The 20132-nt window shown below is 40.3% G+C and overlaps 1 protein-coding gene across 3 annotated transcripts in view; it reads right to left on the bottom strand.

The window, feature by feature from the left end:
- Window positions 1–20132, bottom strand: part of mcamb (melanoma cell adhesion molecule b) — a 55469-nt gene that overhangs the window by 7298 nt on the left and 28039 nt on the right. For all 3 annotated transcript variants that reach the window (XM_046073263.1, XM_046073261.1, XM_046073264.1), the window contains exons 3-13: window positions 7687–7811; window positions 7369–7600; window positions 6325–6395; window positions 6124–6211; window positions 5835–6014; window positions 4871–4995; window positions 4643–4784; window positions 4433–4548; window positions 4146–4287; window positions 3798–3925; window positions 2760–2901 (exon numbers count right to left, since the gene is read on the bottom strand). In XM_046073263.1, coding sequence (XP_045929219.1) covers window positions 2760–2901; window positions 3798–3925; window positions 4146–4287; window positions 4433–4548; window positions 4643–4784; window positions 4871–4995; window positions 5835–6014; window positions 6124–6211; window positions 6325–6395; window positions 7369–7600; window positions 7687–7811 — 1491 coding nt within the window. The remainder of the gene's footprint in view (window positions 1–2759; window positions 2902–3797; window positions 3926–4145; window positions 4288–4432; window positions 4549–4642; window positions 4785–4870; window positions 4996–5834; window positions 6015–6123; window positions 6212–6324; window positions 6396–7368; window positions 7601–7686; window positions 7812–20132) is intronic.

Genomic DNA, 20132 nt, shown 5'->3' with positions numbered 1-20132 from the left:
AGACCCCTGACCCAAAAGACGACCATTGACACCTTGCACAAGGAGGGCAAGACACAAAAGGTCATTGCTAAAGAGGCTGGCTGTTCACAGAGCTCTGTGTCCAAGCACATTAATAGAGAGGTGAAGGGAAGGAAAAGATGTGGTAGAAAAAAAGTGTACAAGCAATAGGTATAACCGCACCCTGGAGAGGATTGTGAAACAAAACCCATTCAAAAATGTGGGGGAGATTCACAAAGAGTGGACTGCAGCTGGAGTCAGTGCTTCAAGAACCACCACGCACAGACGTATGCAAGACATGGGTGTCAGCTGTCGCATTCCTGGGCTAAAGACAAAAAGGACTGGACTGCTACTGAGTGGTCCAAAGTTATGTTCTCTGATGATGATTTGGAAATCAAGGTCCCAGAGTCTGGAGGAAGAGAGGAGAGGCACAGAATCCACATTGCTTGAAGTCCAGTGTAAAGTTTCCACAGTCAGTGATGGTTTGGGGTGCCATGTCATCTGCTGGTGTTGGTCCACTGTGTTTTCTGAGGTCCAAGGTCAACGCAGCCGTCTACCAGGAAGTTTTAGAGCACTTCATGCTTCATGCTGCTGACCAACTTTATGGAGATGCAGATTTAATTTTCCAACAGGACTTGGCACCTGCACACAGTGCCAAAGCTACCAGTACCTGGTTTAAGGACCATGGTATCCCTGTTCTTAATTGGCCAGCAAACTCGCCTGACCTTAACCCTATAGAAAATCTATGGGGTATTGTGAAGAGGAAGATGCGATACGCCAGACCCAACAATGCAGAAGAGCTGAAGGCCACTATCAGAGCAACCTGGGCTCTCAACACCTGAACAGTGCCACAGACTGATCGACTCCACGCCACGACGCATTGCTGCAGTAATTCAGGCAAAAGGGGCCCCGACTAATGCTGTGCAGAGTGCTGTACATGCTCATACTTTTCATGTTCATACTTTTCAGTTTGCCAACACTTCTAAAAATCCTTTTTTTGTATCGGTCTTAAGTAATATTCTAATTTTCAGAGATACTAAATTTGGGATTTTCATTAGTTGTTAGTTTTAATCATCATAATTAAATGAAATAAACATTTGAAATATATCAGTCTGTGTGTAACGAATGAATATAATATCCAAGTTTCACTTTTTGAATGGAATTACTGAAATAAATCAACTTTTTGATGATATTCTAATTATATGACCAGCACCTGTATAGTCAAAATATCACTGATAGCAACGAAGAAGGCAATAACAGAAAATTGGTACGGGACGGAACCCCCCACCATAAAACAATGATTGGGAATTGTAAGAGAGATTTATAGCATGGAAAAAATGACCTGCTAACTTAGACTGAAAGAAAATGTCTCTGTTGCTAAATGGGAAAAATGGGTGATACATAGTATTTTGTAATTAGTATTTGATAGGGCTGATGAAAATGACTTCATATTTTCTTACTTCAGTGTTTTGTATTGTGTAGTTTAAAATACGTTGTGAGAAGTCTATGTGATGGCATTAAAAGTCATCATGGTCTGTATCGCATGTGTTAGTGTCTGTATCCACCTGTCGGAGGCTCGATTTTAAACCTGACTTTTATCCAGTTGTAATCCACGCTTTTACGTGACATGTTTTATTCAAACATTTGTTTATTCAAGTTCAGTTATAATGTGGGTAAAGGATTGTAGTCATTAGGCATGGATGTTAAGCCCTACTGATCACAACACTCAACACATTAAAGCACATAATTGTACCTCTAGGGGTTCAGTGGCTTGTAACTGGGGCTTTAACCTGAAGGGTACAGTGGTTGTACCATTTCGGTTTGTACCTTATAGATACCAGTCTTACCGCGGTACAGACCAAACAGATTGCCTCTCTCAGCACTAAAGCCACCATCCAGAACACAGTGCTGTGGGACCCTTCCATGGCTTTCCTCCTGCTCGACACCGAAGCACCAATCTACGTGGGCCGAAGTGGTGGTCCATGGTTCCCAAGAGAGGCTCGAAGAGCACTGCCTCACCTCTGCATACCGGCCTCTCCAACCGCTATGCGGCCTTGTCTCACGTCTCACAGTGTGTGTTTCAATGACAATTTAAATATCTTCTGGAAAAGAGTCTCTTTTTAACAAAAAAAAACTGGGCTCATGAATGTTAGCTGCTCACATACAGCATGCACCTTGACATTCGTGAATGACTAATCATTCATGCAGCACATCAGGACACACCACCGGCCACTTAACAGAACTCTTCCTTACTGCCACAGTATGTTTTAGAATAGACTTTAAAATTGTATTGATTACTTTTAAAGCTCTTCATGGCCTCTTTCCCTGTTATATCTCTGACATTTTAGTCCCATATGCCCCAGCACGTACCTTGAGATCCTCAGGCAGAGGTTTTTTGTCTGTTCCAGAGTCTTGACTGAAAACTAAAGGGGACTTCTTCCTGACTGTATTTTAATTTCTTAGGTGTTTCCTTGCTTTTATTGTGTATCTTGTATCTCTTTTATATGGGTCATTGTCTTTGCACTTGTGAAAGCACTTTGTAACATTGTTTGGAAAAGTGCTCAATAATTAAACATTATTAGTATTATATTATTATCATTAAAATGCTGTCTCTGGAAAAAAATTAAAAAACACAAAAAAGTAATACAAACAAAAAGGGGAGGAACAGAAGGAAAGGGGGAGGAGCGAGGAGGAAAGAGACATACACACATAAACACAAAGAGCAGAGACAGGAAATGCATGCAGCAGCAGGAGGAACTCACTGGCTTTGATGTTCAAGGTCATTGCGTCAGTGCCGTATGTGTTGGAGGCATTGCAGACAGCAGTGATGTCAGAGGTGACCTCGACAAAGGCCGTATTCTTAATACCTTTCTCGCCCAGTGCTTGGATTTCGGTGTTGAGGACCTGGCACAAAAACGAACAGATAAAGACACAGAGAAAAGTTTCCCTTTCTTCGGCATAGTTCAGATTTGAAGAGTTGACTGCCGCTCTGAACCATCCTGTCATAGGCTGAAGCAGAGGTGCATCATCTGTCTGAAATTGATCTAAACTGACCTTTAGTGGCAGAAACACAAAATGTTACAAAATTAGTGCGTTCCATTTTAACCGTAAAGTCGGAATATCCGAGTTCCAGAAAGTTGTATGCTGCATTCACGTGCATTGCAAGGTCGTTCTTCTGACTTTGTAATATGAAGATCATCTCGGCAACTTGTGTAGGGAAAATTAATGTCAGTACAACATTTTGTGCCAATCAATGAAGTAGATAAGTGGGAATTTTGACCTGTTGGTAGTGCTACATGAAAAGTCAGGGGATCACCAGTAATTAGGATACGTCCTCTCTGTGTGATGTACATCTGTGCAAAATGTTATAGCAATCCATCAAATAGCTGTGATATTTCATTCTGGACTAAAGTGGTTGACCAACCGGCCAACCAACATTGTCATCGACCCATTGCTAAAAATCTTTACCTTGAATAAGTTTCCCAGTTAAATTACTTTACAATATCTAGCCACCTGCTCCTAATTTAATCATAGGTAGAATAAAAGTAAAATTGAAATCAAACGATCACTTGAATCAGATTTTCCTAATATTCCACTTAAACTTCCCATTAAGTGGCTTTTAAGTTAAATAAGACTTTTTTTCCTGAACTGTTACATTGGAATCATATACTGAATGACACAAGTTTGTCGTGATGGACCCGACAGTAGAAGTCTTCACGATTAAAGAGATTAAGGAAAAACTGTGCATATCTATTGCTGCTGTAGCTAATCCAAGAATGGGATGCTTCCCTCTACTGTACCTTTCCACCAGAAGTGTCCCAGTTAATGCTGGGAGCAGGGAAACCTCTGACATGGCAGATCAGCTGGACGGTCGTCCCATAACTCTCCTCCATCTCTGTGGACTCCGGCTTAATGATCTGTGGTGGCCCTGCAGAGAGAGCAGCAAGAACTAATAAGCTTGAAAAGTTCTACTACTATAACTACTAACCGAACCTGTAGCTAATGTACATTATACACTATGATTTTCCTTTAAAATTATTTGTTAACATTACATTATACATATATTATATTTCTTACACAATAATAGATTGATTATTGCCAAGAAAGCAAAGTTATATTCAGTATACAGTATCTGTGATAAGATTTACCCTGGACATTAACTTGAAGTTTCCCGTTGGTTTCCATTCCCTCAATCTCAGGAACTGTGACCACACACACATACGTCCCAGCTGTGTCAAACGTAGCATCTTTCAGGATCAAACTGTTGCCCTGTGAAACCTTCTCTCCGTTCTAAAAGTTCAGTACACAAACACAACTTTATGACTTTATACTCCCTGTTGAATTTTTCACACAGGAACATGTTTGTTCATTCATTTTCAGCCAAAATCTTGTTGCTGATTGTGTAATTGCATTGTACTGTATGTGTCTACGTGACCTTAAACCAGACTGTGTGTGTCTGGAGAGAAGAGAGGGCGTTGCAGGTGGCTTTCAGCTCCTCTCTTTGGGCCACCACAATAGTGTCTTTGGGCATCACCACAGCAGGATCAAGATCTACACACAGCAGGGAGAGATAAAAACTTTTAAACCAGGTACTGCTGGTAAAATGTATTTGTTGCCATTGTCACGAATTGTGCAAATTCCTTACAGTTGACAAACACAGTAGTATTTCCCGAGATCTCCTCAAAGGTGACCGTTTCTATATTCATAGAGGTACAATGATAAACTCCACTGTGTAGACGGGTCACATTTTGCAGGACAACCTCATTACTGTCCCAAGAGACATCACCCTACAAAAAGCCAAAGAAATCTCATCAATACATAAACATTTAACTTTTGACTCAACATGGGAGAGAAGGCCTTAAAGTTTTTTTACGTGCGTGATTGTCAACAGTGAGGATGCGTCATTCCCGTTGCCAATGCATCGAAGCACAATTGTGTCCCCTTCTTTGATTTTGCCCTTTGGTGAGTCCACCCAAACATTCACAGCTGTGGAGGGGTCTGAAACAGGGGGAGGAATTCAGATCATACACTTGACTAACTCTGAGTTATAGAGAGGTGAAAAGAGGCAACTCCAAGTCTAATAGGGCCAACACCACAAAGCCAAGGCCAACATCATTTTCAGTCTATTTTGAAATAGTGTTTCACCTGATGTTTTGGGATGACGTTGACATTGTAAATCCCGCCTACAAAGCTCTGGTTGGTCAACAGCCGTCAATAAGCACCACGCTAGACCTATTTAATTTATAGTAGTCATAGATAGTGATAGCTTATAGCAATTTATCCTCAGCACTGCACCATGCAAATAGTTTATTTCTGTATATCATTTTATAATTTTTGTATATATAGTTTGCTTTGTAGCATAACTACAAACTGCATCTAATTTTATCCTGTTCTAATATGACAAATACATTTACTGGCAACTGGCAAAGCCTGACCTTTCTGGAATCTCTGATATACACACAAATTAGAGCTCAATAATATGGAAACCTGAAAAACAAACAGTGCCTAATGTTATTTAATGTTAATTAATTGAACCTAAATTTAATGGATTTAATTTTATCAATGCATAGTATTTTATCCCCTCACAAAACCAACTCTGTGATCATTAACCTGTCTTGAGCGGTCACATGACGGGAACGCTGGCAAACTGTTAACATGGGAATTCCCTTCTCTAACTTTGTGGCAGCAGTTTTCCTGTGGCGACGTAATATTCTGGTGTCCACATAGCTTGTTTAATTGTCCACATGCTGGTGTGATAATAGTGTTTCATACTAACAAATAACAAACTTGTTATGTGGTCATCATGATACTTGTGTTGGACTATGTGTGAAACTCACAGTATACAGTGATGTTAATACGTGAGGTCTCAGTCATCTTGATTCCTCCAGGAACAAAGTAGGTGACCTCACAGTAGAAGAGATCATCTTTGTCCTCCTTCACTACCTTTATGCTCAGCTCACTCTTAACTGAGAACAGACCGCTGGATTCATTAGTGATGCTGGGCTCTACTTTCACCCCTGGAAGACATAAAACATTTGCAAACACTCAAGACAAGGAAAGGGAGTGGAATTGAGAAAAAAGACATTAAACCACATTAAGCAGTGTAAAAATGTTGATCCGCCTCACCATCCTGAGCTGCGTGTAGCGGTGTGTTGTTTCTGTACCAAGTGATGTTCGGCTTAGGGAAGCCATTTTTGACCTCACAGGTTCCAATCTATAGGAGAGGAGAGAGAATGAGGAAAGACCAAATTGAAAGACTTAAATTGTAGCCTGATAGTCATTTCATCAGTTTAATACACTGATGCTTATGATGCAAAGCTTGTTTACCTTGGATGGGCTGTCTTCATGGACTGAGATCCCCCTTGGCTCACGCTCAATGGTAGGAATGTTTGGTATTTCTGCACAGGAATGAAGAACTGAATCAAGAACTAGAAAACACAAAATGCTCTAAAGAAAACATATTTGTTCTAGCTGATAATTTGCAATTTGAAACAGTTTGAAACTGTTTCAATGTCTTAGCATGTTGAATATGTAAAAATGCAAACAATTTAAAATGCTTTAATTTGAAACTTTCAAAGCATTTGAAGTATTACTGTAAGAATTGAAAGCACTTGAGGTGTCAGTTGAAAGGTAATCGCTGTATTAAGCTGAAGTTTCAGTTGAAGTGAAAGTGCTGAAAAAGCAATTGTTAGTTGAAGTCACTGGAAGCAGTTGTGCTCTTAGTAAAGAGGAAGAAGTTATATGTCTGTTGATGTGCAGTTCAAGAGCGTACACTGTAAGAAGGTGAAGTGTAAGAAAGTAGTCGAAGTTGAAAAATAAGTAATTAGGGTTATAAGTTCAAGTGTTAACATCTAATTGGTGAAAAGCTGGTACGTGTTGTTTAACGTTTAAGCAAGGAAAGCACTAGTAAATGCTGTTTAATTTGTAAGTTAAGTTAAGACAGTTGAGTGGTTATCCTGTTGCTTTGAAGGCCAGAATTCAAAAACAGTAAGTCACACAATTTGACATTGTGTGAGAGAGGATGAGTTTGTGAATGATGTGATGCATAAATTATGCATGAAATGTGGAAATTGTGGAAGTAAAAGGAGTTTGAGGATTTTTTATATTTATTTTTTAGAAGAGTTGAGCGAAAGGTGTTTTTTTAACAAATCTGAAATGTGCATAATTAAACTAAGATTAATTAAAAACTAAGTAAGGTATGAAAAAACTGAACTACTATGATAAAGTACAAAGGATGGAGACTGGTAAAATGTCTAAATATGGTTTTTCATTCAAGTTATGAATGAGTATGAAGAGGTTGAAGGAGTTGAAAAGGTTTATTTTAAATCTGGTTATATTAGCACTCAGTGCCAACCTCAGATTGAATCTTACCGAACACCTTCAGCTTTGTACGTCCCTCCCCAGCTCCATCTGTTAGAGTTTTGACCAAACAGACATATTCCAGTTCGTCTTCCAGCTGCACATCGCTGATAATCAACACCACCTCTCCAGTGGCTACGGTACCATTCACACTGATCCGTTCTGTGAACGGTATGCCTCGTTCTACTTCCTTCCTGGTGGCGTCCTGATAGTAGATTCTTTGCCTTTCGCCTGATCGTGTCACCTAAAAGGTCAAACACATGAATTATGAAATGCATAGACACATCATACCACTTTGTGTCTGTGTGCATCAGGCTTGATGAAACTCACATAGAACCACTGTATGATCATGCCACCTACGCCGTCAACCGATGTGAACATGCAGGCGATCTGAGCTGTGGTGCCCCTGATCACCTCCACTCTGTCCTCCATGTTCACCTCCACAGCAGCCCACGCTGAAAAAGAGGGAGAATATGGTTGTTGTTGAATATATCTGATTTTATACACTATCAGCCAAAAAAGTGAACCGTTGCGCAATTTTCCTCCTTTGTTTTTCCTTTTTCTTATTCTGAGTAGATATCACTTATATATTTATTTATAATATAAGGATATTTATTTTCAACTGCGATAAAGTTTTTCCTTTTTGCAGTCAAAAATTATGTCAAAGTGAGTTTTAAATGTAATCTTAATATTTTTCAATCAAGGATCTTTGATGAAAGACTTGATAAAATAAATCTTTTAGCCTTCAAGCCTCTGAGTGGGCGGGCTATGCGTTTGATTGACAGCTGAGCTGGCAACTGTCAATACTGTAAGTTTCCACCCATATTTACAAACTCCAATGAAATGACCCACTTAAAAGGGTGCCAATCAAATGAATGAAAACGATGTGGGAGATGTGATGGAAATATGGCATTTAAATTATGCTGAAGACACACACCCTGTTGACACAAACTCAGAGGAGGAATGGAGGCCAAAAAAGAGAGAAGAAACTCATGGTGGGTCAAAGGGAAAAGAGAAATGCTATGACAGGAATGAGAAGCCCACCCATGTCCACATTAATGTGCTGCATTCCACCATGTCACCCTCTCACAGGAAGAAAGGCTCAATTTACAGGCGGCATAGAAGCCCCACTGTTCCTTCGTGATCGGTCTTTGAGGAACAAGTGGTTTTTCCCCTTCCAGGGAGCATCCCACTAATCTATAAGAGGACCCCCAAATTACGCTTTACATCGCAGTGTTTCAGTAGATGTATGAGATGTCAACGAGAGCTGTAGCCTGGAGGTAACGAGGCTGCCAGGTTTGATTGAGCCTTTCCAGAGTGTCTGTTCTTTGTGTTGGAGAATGTAGCTTTTCTCATGGTGGAGAAAGAAGTGATGGCAGGAAATATCAGAGTTTATGTCAAGTGCTGCTCAGAAGAAGCACAGTGCATTTAGTCTCATATTCCATAAACATACACCACTGTATATTATTTTATAATAAAAACATAATTTTTGTGGAGCGTGAAAGTTAATTGTTGACCTTGGAAACAGTACTTTGACACAAAATAAAATCTCAGTCAAGATCCACTCACTACATTTTTCCGGGGATTTCTACTGCATCTCATTGTATTCCTCTGCAAATCCTCTGCTTAATTGATTTAATTGAATGGATCTTCTTCACAATAGCAGTTATGATGTGACCAATTTCAAATACTTGGCCGCTCCTTCTACTGAAGACAGCTCTGTAAAAAGCTAGCAAGTGGGCCTTGAGTAAGAAGACTTATTAAAAAATAAAACAAAAAAAGTTAATGTTTTACAACTCATTGGTTGACAAAAATGGGATGATTGTGAGGCTTTTGTTAAGATTTAAAAGCTTGACAGAATCAGGACACTATCATACTATATCTGGTATTGAAAGACACTTCATCCGGGAAAAATAATCAGATGTCTTGCAGGAAAGTGAATTACCGTAAAACCAGGGCTCCCTGCTGATGAGCTTATTACCCAGACACACTCCTGGTATTTCATTCCATCATCATCTGCACGGATAACAAACATTTACCTTAAACTAAATAAACAAAAATTCCTGTCAAACTAAACCCGACTGTTTCTTGACCTGCATCAACAATCAGCATGCCTCCTCCTTCTCTTCCTCACCTCTCTGACTCTTCCTCCCTCTGTCCACCTCTCAAACTCCCTCCCTTGTATCCCCTCCCCACCGCCCCCTTGTTTTCTCTGCCACCTGCCTCTCCCCCTGCTGTGTGTTGCTGTTTACCACTGGCTAATGGAGCTGGACGGATGCTTTCCTGTTAAAGAAATCCAATTAGTTTGTCCAACGTAGACATTTCCTGGCCATTAGGGGTGGAAGGACAACGCTGACTCACTCGCACCATCCCATCCACCACTTGAGAACGTGCCTACAGTAAAAAGTGGGATTTATGAAGGGGTGAGAATTCATATTCTAGTTTGTATCTGGTCGAATGTTTCACAAACTCTTATTCTCCATCCTGTCTGACAGCTGGAGTCTGTTTGCTTATGGGAATCTCAATCAAATCTCATTAGTAATTTGACCAGTTTCATCTCCACGGTGCATCAATCAGAGAGGCTGGCACTTCAAGGCCTCAGATCGATTCTCTCCTCTGATGATGAGAGCGCAAATATTGGGAGTCCATGCACATTTGATTATAGTCCTAAATCAGTATGACAGAATACAGCTGAGCATCCCCTCTGACAGCAGCACGCTGGCACAGCTGGGCCTCTCCAGTTTTATGAGCTCCCTTCAGCAAACAATATTCTTTTCTCTGAAGAGTGTGTGTTTGACCCTGAGACAACATAGTGTGTGATTTCCACAAGAAAGGGGAATGTGCTATGTCTACTGTAGGAAACATCTGCTGCTGACCCCGACCCTGAGGAGAGGTGAGGAATTCAGAACATAAGGAAAGGACAATACTGTGGAGACCTGGGAAGTGGAGTCACATCGACCATGATTTGGTACAATGACTTGTGGGAGTAAAACAGGACCCCAGGTATGTGTGTGACTTCTAACAAATACAGCTGACTACAGATCAAAAGGAACAAACACTCATTCACACTAGTCTTGTTTTTCCAAAAACAAGTATGATGAAATGAATAAACTACTGACTACTTTCATTATCGATTCATCTGCCAACCATTCTTACAATAATCAAAGAATCTTAGTATATAAAATGTCAAATAGCATCTTCAAAGCTGACCAACTCTCCAAAACCCAAAGATTAATTTACTTAATCTGATTAATCACATGCACCCAAGAAAAGCAGCAAAATGAGAACAATTAGCTGATGCTGGAATATCTGCAATGCAAAATAGCTGCTTTAATCAACTAATCATTTCAGCTTTCATAAACAGATAATACAGATTTTTTTCACTTGATCAATATCACTATAAGCTGTATGCTAAATATGGAGCCAGAGCTAGTAGGTGATTAGCTTAGCATAAAGACTGGGGGCAGGGGGATACGGCTAGCGTTCCTGGAGTTTCCGCTGGTTGAGTGGAGCATCACTGTGATGACAAGACCCCAGGAAGTCACTACGCACAGCTAAGACATAACCCCCCTTAAAAGCACAATTTGTTGTTTTTATGCTTCTGTTTTTGGAAGAATATTAAATAAGATGGATGTTAATAAATGAGTGTAGAAGTGCTGGTAGGTGTATTCTGTTGCATTTGGACAGAGCCAGGCAAGCTGTCCATCCATTTCCACAAATTCAACAAATGAGTGAATTTCCCAAAATGTTGAACTGAGCCTTTTAACATATCTTTGGATTTTGAAAGTTTCAGTTAGTAAAAGCATTAAAAACGTCAGTGGTGTTGTGGAAGCAGATACAGAATATACAGCGAGCATGTGTGAAAAGATCTTAAAGCGACTTAAAAAATCAATTACATTAAAATGAAGGTTCAACTTAACAAGAATGCATTCAGTTAATAAAATGCTTCCCACAGCACAGAAAGAGGAATAGCACTGTTTATTTTCATAGAAAACATACCGGACAATCATTACACTTAAAAGGGATATTTAGCTATGACTTATGAAGCTAATTGAGTCCGAGTCACATGAATACACATACACATGTCAATTAGCTGTGTCAGTGCTCCTAATCGAGCTTCAAAGAGCTCCCGTCGAGGCCGCAGGTGATCTCTCAAGAAAAAACAAACGTCTCGGTTCATCTGTTCTCCACCCAAAACACAGCTCATCCCCACAAAGAGGGCGGATTGTATTCAAAGGCACTGCAAAATTAGGGGCACTTAAAGAGAAGACAAACTACACCCCATTATAAAGGAGAGCAGAGGCAGAAGGATAAGATAATCTCCAGGGGGAAATCAAATCAAAGCCATTGTTATGTCTACAAAGAAGTCAAAGTCTTTTGTCAGGATACACAATCAGTTTCTGTCTGTGGAAAGGATGATAACGAAACTTCCTTCCAGGCCCTGAGCTACTCCACAGCTATGAATTCTAAAACAGAAAACTTTTTTTCAAGTGATCCGCAGACAATCTCAATTCACAATGCTTTATTTTTAATGGTTTCTGAGCGTGTGCTCTAAACGCCTCGCTGTGACAGGTACAGCAGACAGATGATATGTGGCATGTTGTTGTTCAAAGGCTAGAATCTGTTCTGACTTTCGAACCATGAAGGTTTAGTTGACAGGCTGCAGTCAACCTGCCCTCCCTCTGTCTAGTCTGCTCTGGCAACCGGCCCAGACCGCAGATGGTCATCGGTGGGGGAGAGGAGAGGACGTCCACCTTCAGCACGTTAACTGGCACTGAAATCAGATTACCATCCTGGACGTTAATCTGAGTGGGTTGCAGAATGGTGACTCAGGTGCAGAACATGGAAACTCAGTTTTAAAACTTTTGTTTTCTTTTCTATGTTTTTTCTCTTCATATATTCCACATGCAGGTGTATTTATACTACAATTTATTAATACCATTAAATCATTTGGATTTTGTGATCACTAACTGTGTTTTAGGGAAATTTCAACCTCTGTAGCACTGGGACAAAAAGATAACCCAGTCTTCAAGAAATTACATTTAAAGTATATTACAAATTTGTTGTGTCAAATATAAATTAGTGGGAGACAAAGCGCAGGACTGTGACATTGCAGCCCGGGGTCTGTGGTTAGGCTTAGGCCACAAAAGCACACTGGTTAAGCTCTGGGAAACGTTGTGCTTTCGCTTGGACGTTAATAAAGTAATCATATCCCTTTCCCTACTCTCAACCAAGTTCTATGAGTGTGAGAACAATTTTCATCATGCTTTATTCACTAAGAGTAGATAATTTTAATGGTTTCTGAGCGTGTGCTCTAAATGTTGTAGGGAAAACAAAAACATGTTGTCAGTGAATATTTTGTTGGTATGTTCAGTACCAACATTTTGTCACAGGACAGATACTGTAAGTCAATTAATAGCAGGGGCGGTCTGGCCATCTGGAGTTCCGGGACAATTCCTGGTGGGCCGGCCAACCTCCGGGCCGGTGGGCCGCCTTCCTTAGCCTATACTTTTTTACTATTAATAAAATGGTTGGCAGAAGGGGGGTTGGCCCGTGGGCGAGTAAAGCTACAAAGTATTTTTTATTGTGTAACCATTCATTCACGTGATATGGAATTGTGCTGCTGCTGTGTTTTGAACTTTTTCAAAAATGTTACCTTTAGTAATTAGTAAATTTTTATATTATTTTATTGGTATCCAGGTTGATGATCGGTGCTGTTCTCTTAGGTTACATTCTATGTTTGGAGAGGTGTTCAACCAGTTTTTTTTTATTATTATGTGTACTCCCATGACTTAAAGCCAACCAGACAGTTCTCTGTCTCAGTGAGGATTGTGGATATTTTCATGTGATGTGAGGTAGTTCAATCATGACCATTTCAGTGTGTGTTCTGCAGCCTTTTTAAAGTAGTACTGCTATAGTGATCAATGGCTGTAATGCTGCTAGGTGGTTTATTAGAGGCTGGTCCTGTTTGTAAGTGCATGCATTAGCAGGGCGGCCATGGTGAACCGTTCTGGTGGGCTGCTATGGATCAAAGTCCAGGGCCATTTTTTACTCCCAGTCTGTCCCTGATTACCAATAGGTGTACTAATACTATTCTATCAAAACATATTATATATTTGCTGTGGCAAATGAAAAAATAAAAGCAACAAGGAGGAAAAGTTTAAGCCAGACCAGCAGCCACAAGAGAAAGTAATGTTCAACACATTTTTTCATGACCAACACATGGTCATTGGTCAAAATGATTTATCCCCTTAGGAGCATGAACATGCTCAGCAAATTTCACAGCAGTCTGCTCATTAGATTAAGAAACAGCTTGCCTGCATACTCAACATTTGGACCTGAGGGTGGGAGGATAGCAAAGCTCATGGAGTATGTAAAATGATGACATTTTATCCTCTGGGGACCATGAATATACTGAATAAATAGCACGACAAGCTGTTTTTTCTGGTGTAAAGGTGGAAAATGTGGTCTGGGGTGAAAGGTCAGAAGCTCACTAAAACCACTTTGAATACTCTTATCAAATTTCAACCTGGCCACTGTCAAGGTATCTTTTACATAGATGGACAGACTGACAGTGAGGCCCTGCTGTCTGAGAGGAAAAAACATTAAGACAGCAGTTACTCAAATCTGGGAACAAAGAAAAAGATCAAAGCAGCAGCAGCAGTGACTGAGTGATCACTGAGGTCAAGGGAAAGCAGACACTCACACACACACACACACACACACACACACAGATCTTTAAACTATATCTGACTACTGACCTGAACTTGAGACTCGACTCCAGCACTAAACACATTATCACTCGGTTTGCAACTTGCACATGACACACATCCTACTCTGATATGTTTCATTCACTAGTTTCCAACCACATATTTTAATAGTGCAATAGCAGCCTATCTGCTCTCTCTAAAAGGAACTGAGTAGTCCAAAATCCATTAATCTAAAAGAAAGAGCGCTGAGTTTTGTTTTCATTACAGAGTCATTATATAACCTGTTTCTTCTATCACGAGGTTAGATTTTAAGGTACTGTGTTAATATTTACATAGTGAGGAGTCCCCTGCCTATACTCCAATTCATGTTTAATTTTATTCTGGCATGTCCTCCAAAGAAAAGGCTGAGGCCTTGCTGAACTCAGACATGAAAAAACAAGTATGAATGTTACATTAAAGGGGAGAGAAGAGGACAGATATTGAGATACCCCGTGTGTGTGTGTGTGTGTGTGTGTGTGTGTGTGTGTGTGTGTGTGTGTGTGTGTGTGTGTGTGCGTGTGGTCATGAAGCTAGTTTTAATTGCTTGCCATCACCACGTCTAACTTCCTGCATTGCAGAGACACAGTATGAATATAAAGGCAGCAAAAATCAGACAAAACGTGGGAGCATAATTATAATCATCTTAAAAATAACAAAGGCTAATTATATCTTAAATGTACTTGCTGGCAATTTTACTGAAATGCAGCACGGGTGCCACAGAGTATATGACTTGGAACCAAATATATCCTCTAAAAACACGGTGGTAAAATGAAGTGACAACTCGGGGACATGTCTCCAGCCCTGTCACATCTAAGAATAACAATGGCCTATCAAGCTTGTTTGCTTACATGATACAGCAGCATTGCAGTGCACTGACCTGACTGGCACCAGAAATAGCAGCATTACTTCAGTACAGGGTGAGACAGAGCGAGGGAGCATGGGAAAACAGTGCCTCAGTCAGGCTGCTCTTTGTATAGATGTAAATAGGTCTGGGAAGAGTGTAGAGTTAACATGAGATAACAGGTTAAAGAAGTGAGAGACAGGATAGAAAAGGAAAAGACAGTGGTAGGGCGGGATGAGAAAACAAACTGGCAGACTGCGATGTCTGCCAATATTGCTTGGTTCTCTGCGAGTTGCTGTGGCCTCTGACATTTATCACACTGATTCCTCAATGGCACACTTACAGTATCTTGCAGAGAGAAGGCAATCTTATCAAGCTGAAGATAAAACCTCTCACTAAATGTGGTGAGAAGAGAAATACACAGAGATGTTCAAAATGCCAACTCCTTGATACTTCCACTTTCATCCCTCCCGACAAGCTGCGGGAGCTTCAGAGTTTATTTAAGTTAAGTCACAGAAAAGCACCTTTTACTTTCAGCGTGCATTCGTTCCTCTCAGCAGCTCTCTGATTCATGCCAAAGACATGGGTTACTAGTGCTAACAATCTGATAATGAGAGACGTTATCATTGTGACTGGCAGTGTAGCAGTTATGCCCTCGCATATGTTGAATTGTTATCTTTTTGATGAAATGATGAAGAACGAGAACATCAATGATTTCTGCTATCTGTGTATGAAATTGCACCTAGCCCAATCCCGAAGTGCAAGTACTGCACAGGAGTTTTCACTTAATGTAAAGGTGCACTTATTAATATTTTGAGCATACTGTAGCTTCAACGTATTGCAGTTACAGAGGCACCAGTTTCACACATTAGGATAAGTTTATTGGTCATGGGCAGCACTACTCAGCCTGTGAGCAGTCATGTAATGTATGAAATGTAATGAGAAAATGACACATCTTGTGCAGAGCCTGTGTTACAATCTGTTTACCAGGCAAGTGGGGTCTAACAAAAGACGCTATCCAGTTGCAGTGGGGGAATTGTAGGAGCCAGTGATTTTGGAGTTTGAACCAAACTAAGGACTAAAAGTCAGGACATCTCAGCCTTTGCTAAAAGCCATTTTTTCCACTCTCTATTGTTCTTAAATCTGTCTCTTCCAAGTCCCTAAACTTTATAGTAGTTCAATATTTGTCATTAAGTTTAATCAGGTTTAGTTGTTTTCAAAATTCAAAGCCGGTTTAAGGAAAAATTGGGGTTGACGTTAACGAGAACACACTTAGAGACTCACGTTAAGGAAAATCTGGTCTTGAAGAGCAAATACAAGACTTCAGAGAATCTTCATAGACTTACTTGAGGGATGGGCAAATGCAGTAAAATTTTTGTCCCCCCTTCATAGATCCATTAGCAGAACAGTAGCCCCACTTAGTTTGGGTCAAACTCAGCTTTGCTAAATGGTGGAAAGGAATGTTATGAGGGACTCTTGAAAACATGTACACTAAAGGTCTTGTCACATGTTCATCAATCAGTTCTGTGATGAACCACAAGGCATTTACACACACACACACACACACCCCAACCTTGGGCTGGATGGATGACTCCATTCCTGCTGTCTTGTCTAGTACCTCTGCTGAAGTAGACAGGACTGTCGAACAGCACCAAACAGAAATAGCAGCTAGAAACTGGACTCCAGAGGAATTACAAGAGTTTTAGGTATGAATGGATCAAGATAGGAAGAGTGAAGATTAGTAAACCAGATGTAAACTACGCACAAAAAAAGAAAATTTATGTTTGGTAGATTTTTTCTTTGTTGTAACAATGCTTTTTAGCAATAAATCTTATACCATTGGAAAGCCTGTTTATGTCCCTTTTAAATGGTGCCACATTTGTAAGGAACATGCATTTGTGTGATGAGCAGCCGACCTGAGTAGGTGGGATGCGCCCATGAAAAATTTGCCAAATCTTCTGACAATGCCAGACAGCTTTTCTTTGCTGTTGACTCTTGTTTGATGTTGTCTGGTGGACTGGATGGTTGAAGTTTGAAGAATGAAGACATATTAGTAATTTAACAGTTTATTAATTTAACAAACAGGAGCGTCAGTATCGTGTGGAAGAACCACACACAGCCACAACAGCACCAGCTTGGTCACACACCACATGCTGTGGGATGGCATCCCATTCTTCAACAGGAATTTTTCACAAGTAAAGCAATAAGAAATAATTATAATTCTACCAAAATGATTTGGTAGAAATGATCTACCAAACACAAACTTCCTTTACTTTTTGTGTGTAGTCAAGCTAATCAGTATGAAATTACATATATTAATGTATAATGTACATGTTCTAATCAGAGCATATACACCTTTTAGTTATGTTGTTAGTGCTGAAATTGTTAGTCAGTTGATAAGTTGACTGATCAAAAGTCAGTCGCTAACAACTTTGATATTTATTTAAGTCAGGTAGGTACAGGTTGAATTTCTGACCACTAGTACAAGCGGGTCACTGTTATGACATAAACATAACTTTTGAGTTTTTGGGGGATTAAGACAGACATCATCCCTCCTCAGGGCTGTGTTGGTGGGCGCCGTGCTGTTAAGATACCAGTGAGAAAATAACATACGATCCAGGAAGTCCAGTTGTAGTTACAGATTCATGTGTAAAAGGCTTATCAGACGCCAAACACTGCACAGTGGTGACCAGGGGCGACCGCTGTTTTTCAGCAGTTGCCCCCAAACTGTGGAATGACTTATCTCCACACAATAAAGTGGTGCCCACCCTCCATACCTTTAAATCTCGTTTAAAAACATTTTTATTCCCTGGCTTTTAATTCACCATGAGAGCTGCTGTGGTCTTCGTTGTCGCTGTCATTGTTGATGTTATTTGTTTTGTTTTTATTATCATGAACATATTTTATTTTATCTCTGTAAAGCACTTTGGTAACCTTGTTGTTTTTTTTAAATTGTGCTATATAAATAAAGTGGATTGGATTGGATAAAACTCAGACAGGATTTTACAACACTGGAAAATGATCACAGCAGCAACCAATTTTATCTTTGGACATGACGATTGCAAGGCAAACAGTAGAAATATGGGGTTCATGTTTTGAAGTAATCTGCCAGGAACTCGACCTTAGACTTGATGAACATAAAACAAGCACTTTGAAGACCTCAGCTTGGGCTCTGGGAAATTGTGAATTGGGGTTTTTATTTTATTTAATTTTTTATTGCATTTTTGCTTTTACTAGACAGCTGATAGTATGTAGACAGACAGGAAATGTGCAGCAAAAGAGTGGTATGACATGCAGTTTTAACAGAAACAGGAACATTGCAGTTGTGTCTTAACCACTTGGGATGCCCCGTTTTACCACTTTGTGATGTCTTGTAGACTGTCAGTGAATGACAGCTTCACTGATAATACAAATAATCATTACATGCGACCCTAATACATTGTACACAGTTGCAGGGTAAAGAGTGATCCTCTGTATGGAGCCTGTGTGGGGTTCAGGTGATGTTTTAATTGCTGTGCGCAGAGACAATGAGATGGATAGCGGCAGCTGCAGCAACCAAACTGCACATTCCCACGATGCCTGAGAGAAAACAAGGTCAACTTGTCACACTGACCTGCCAGACACTTTCCCTAACAAACATGCGCACACACACACGCACACACACACACACACACCATGCCATCAGAATTAACGATTTCCAAAAGGCAGAGGAGACGAAGGATACAAAGAATGTAAATACAGTGGAGAGGATCAGAGTGGACCACACAACAGGGAGGGAGTCACATCGCTCTCTGATTTCGCCTGGTGATCTGACGCTATATTCCATTTCAACAGACCACCTGTTGTAGAGATCAGCCCAGGCTAGACCTGGCTCAGTTCTCAGCATGCCAGGCTCCAGTCCATCCTTTGGGGGGGGGGGGGGGGGGGCTCTGCTGGCTCACAACTGTTACAACATTACAGTAATTAAGCTTTGGATGGCTCTTATAAAGGTCACATCTAGCGGCGGCAGTGGTACACTTAAAGTCTGACAAATCAAAACAGCTCAGTAGAAAATGAAAAGTTCAGTTTTTATGTGAAGATGTGTTTAAAAGGGCCAGTTTACCAAAATATATATCCACCACTCTGTCACCACCCCAATACAACACAGGGGAGTGCAGTTTTGTTTGTGTTCATTTCCAGACACTGTATCCTTGTTACTTTGGATAATCCACATAATAGATTGAAATTACTTTCTATTAAAGAAAACAACTGACAATGAAAGCTCTATGGGTAGGAGGGAAAAGTGAATTGCCATTTAAGGGTAAAGGAATAGTTCAGGATTTTTGGGAAATGCACTTATTAGCTTTCTTGCCGAGAGTAAGAGAAGATTGATGACACTCTCATGTGACTTCTATTTTTAAAAACCAATACTGTTTATTTTCTCTGGATGCCAACTTAGAGCTAGAATCTCACACTTTATGCCAGCGGTTCCCGAACTGTTTCTATCACAGTGGTTGCATTCTCAACAATTGGTAACAATACTGAGGAAACTACTAACAAAGCCTGGTACATTGACAGTGAACATGAGTTTAAGATAACATAGTTTGGCTTCGACTATTGTGTTGGCTCACTGAGCATCAACAGTTGTTTTTTTTCCTTCTTTGACAAAACGCTGTCCATCTTGTACTTTTTATCATTGTGAGTCATTGTTCCCAAATGACTCACAATGACACAAACTTCTCCCCCCCGCAGTTTGACTTATTATAGCTGGAAAGGCACAAGTGGAACTTATAACAATGACGGCTCTGTTGCAGCTATGTGATGGCCACAGCCGTGGCCTCACAACCAGATGAAGAGCGGTAACCTCATGCACTGACTTTGTGGTGTTCTTTAAGATTAGTTTATATATATTCATACACATTAGACAGTTTGTAGTAAATATTTATTTGGTTACAAATAAACTTACAGGACACTTAGTTTATTTCACATACTTTATTTTAGTTGACTATACAGAAGCATCTTTTGGAACACACACCATTAGTTAGTTTTGGATTTTCATTTTGTTATAATTCTTGTTTCTGAGCTTACCAGTGTTGGATGCCACACCCAGGAGAGATCCAGGAAGTCTGCTGGCTTAAAGGGTTGGTGCTCGGAGCAGGAGCAGCTTTATAGGAGAGGTGGCCTGATTGGACACTACCACTGCTTGC

This window comes from Micropterus dolomieu, linkage group LG17 (assembly GCF_021292245.1).
Source record: "Micropterus dolomieu isolate WLL.071019.BEF.003 ecotype Adirondacks linkage group LG17, ASM2129224v1, whole genome shotgun sequence".
Classification (NCBI taxonomy): Eukaryota; Metazoa; Chordata; class Actinopteri; order Centrarchiformes; family Centrarchidae; genus Micropterus; species Micropterus dolomieu.
The sequence above is the reverse complement of the archived record's forward strand: the minus strand, read 5'-3'. Positions and strand labels throughout refer to the sequence as shown.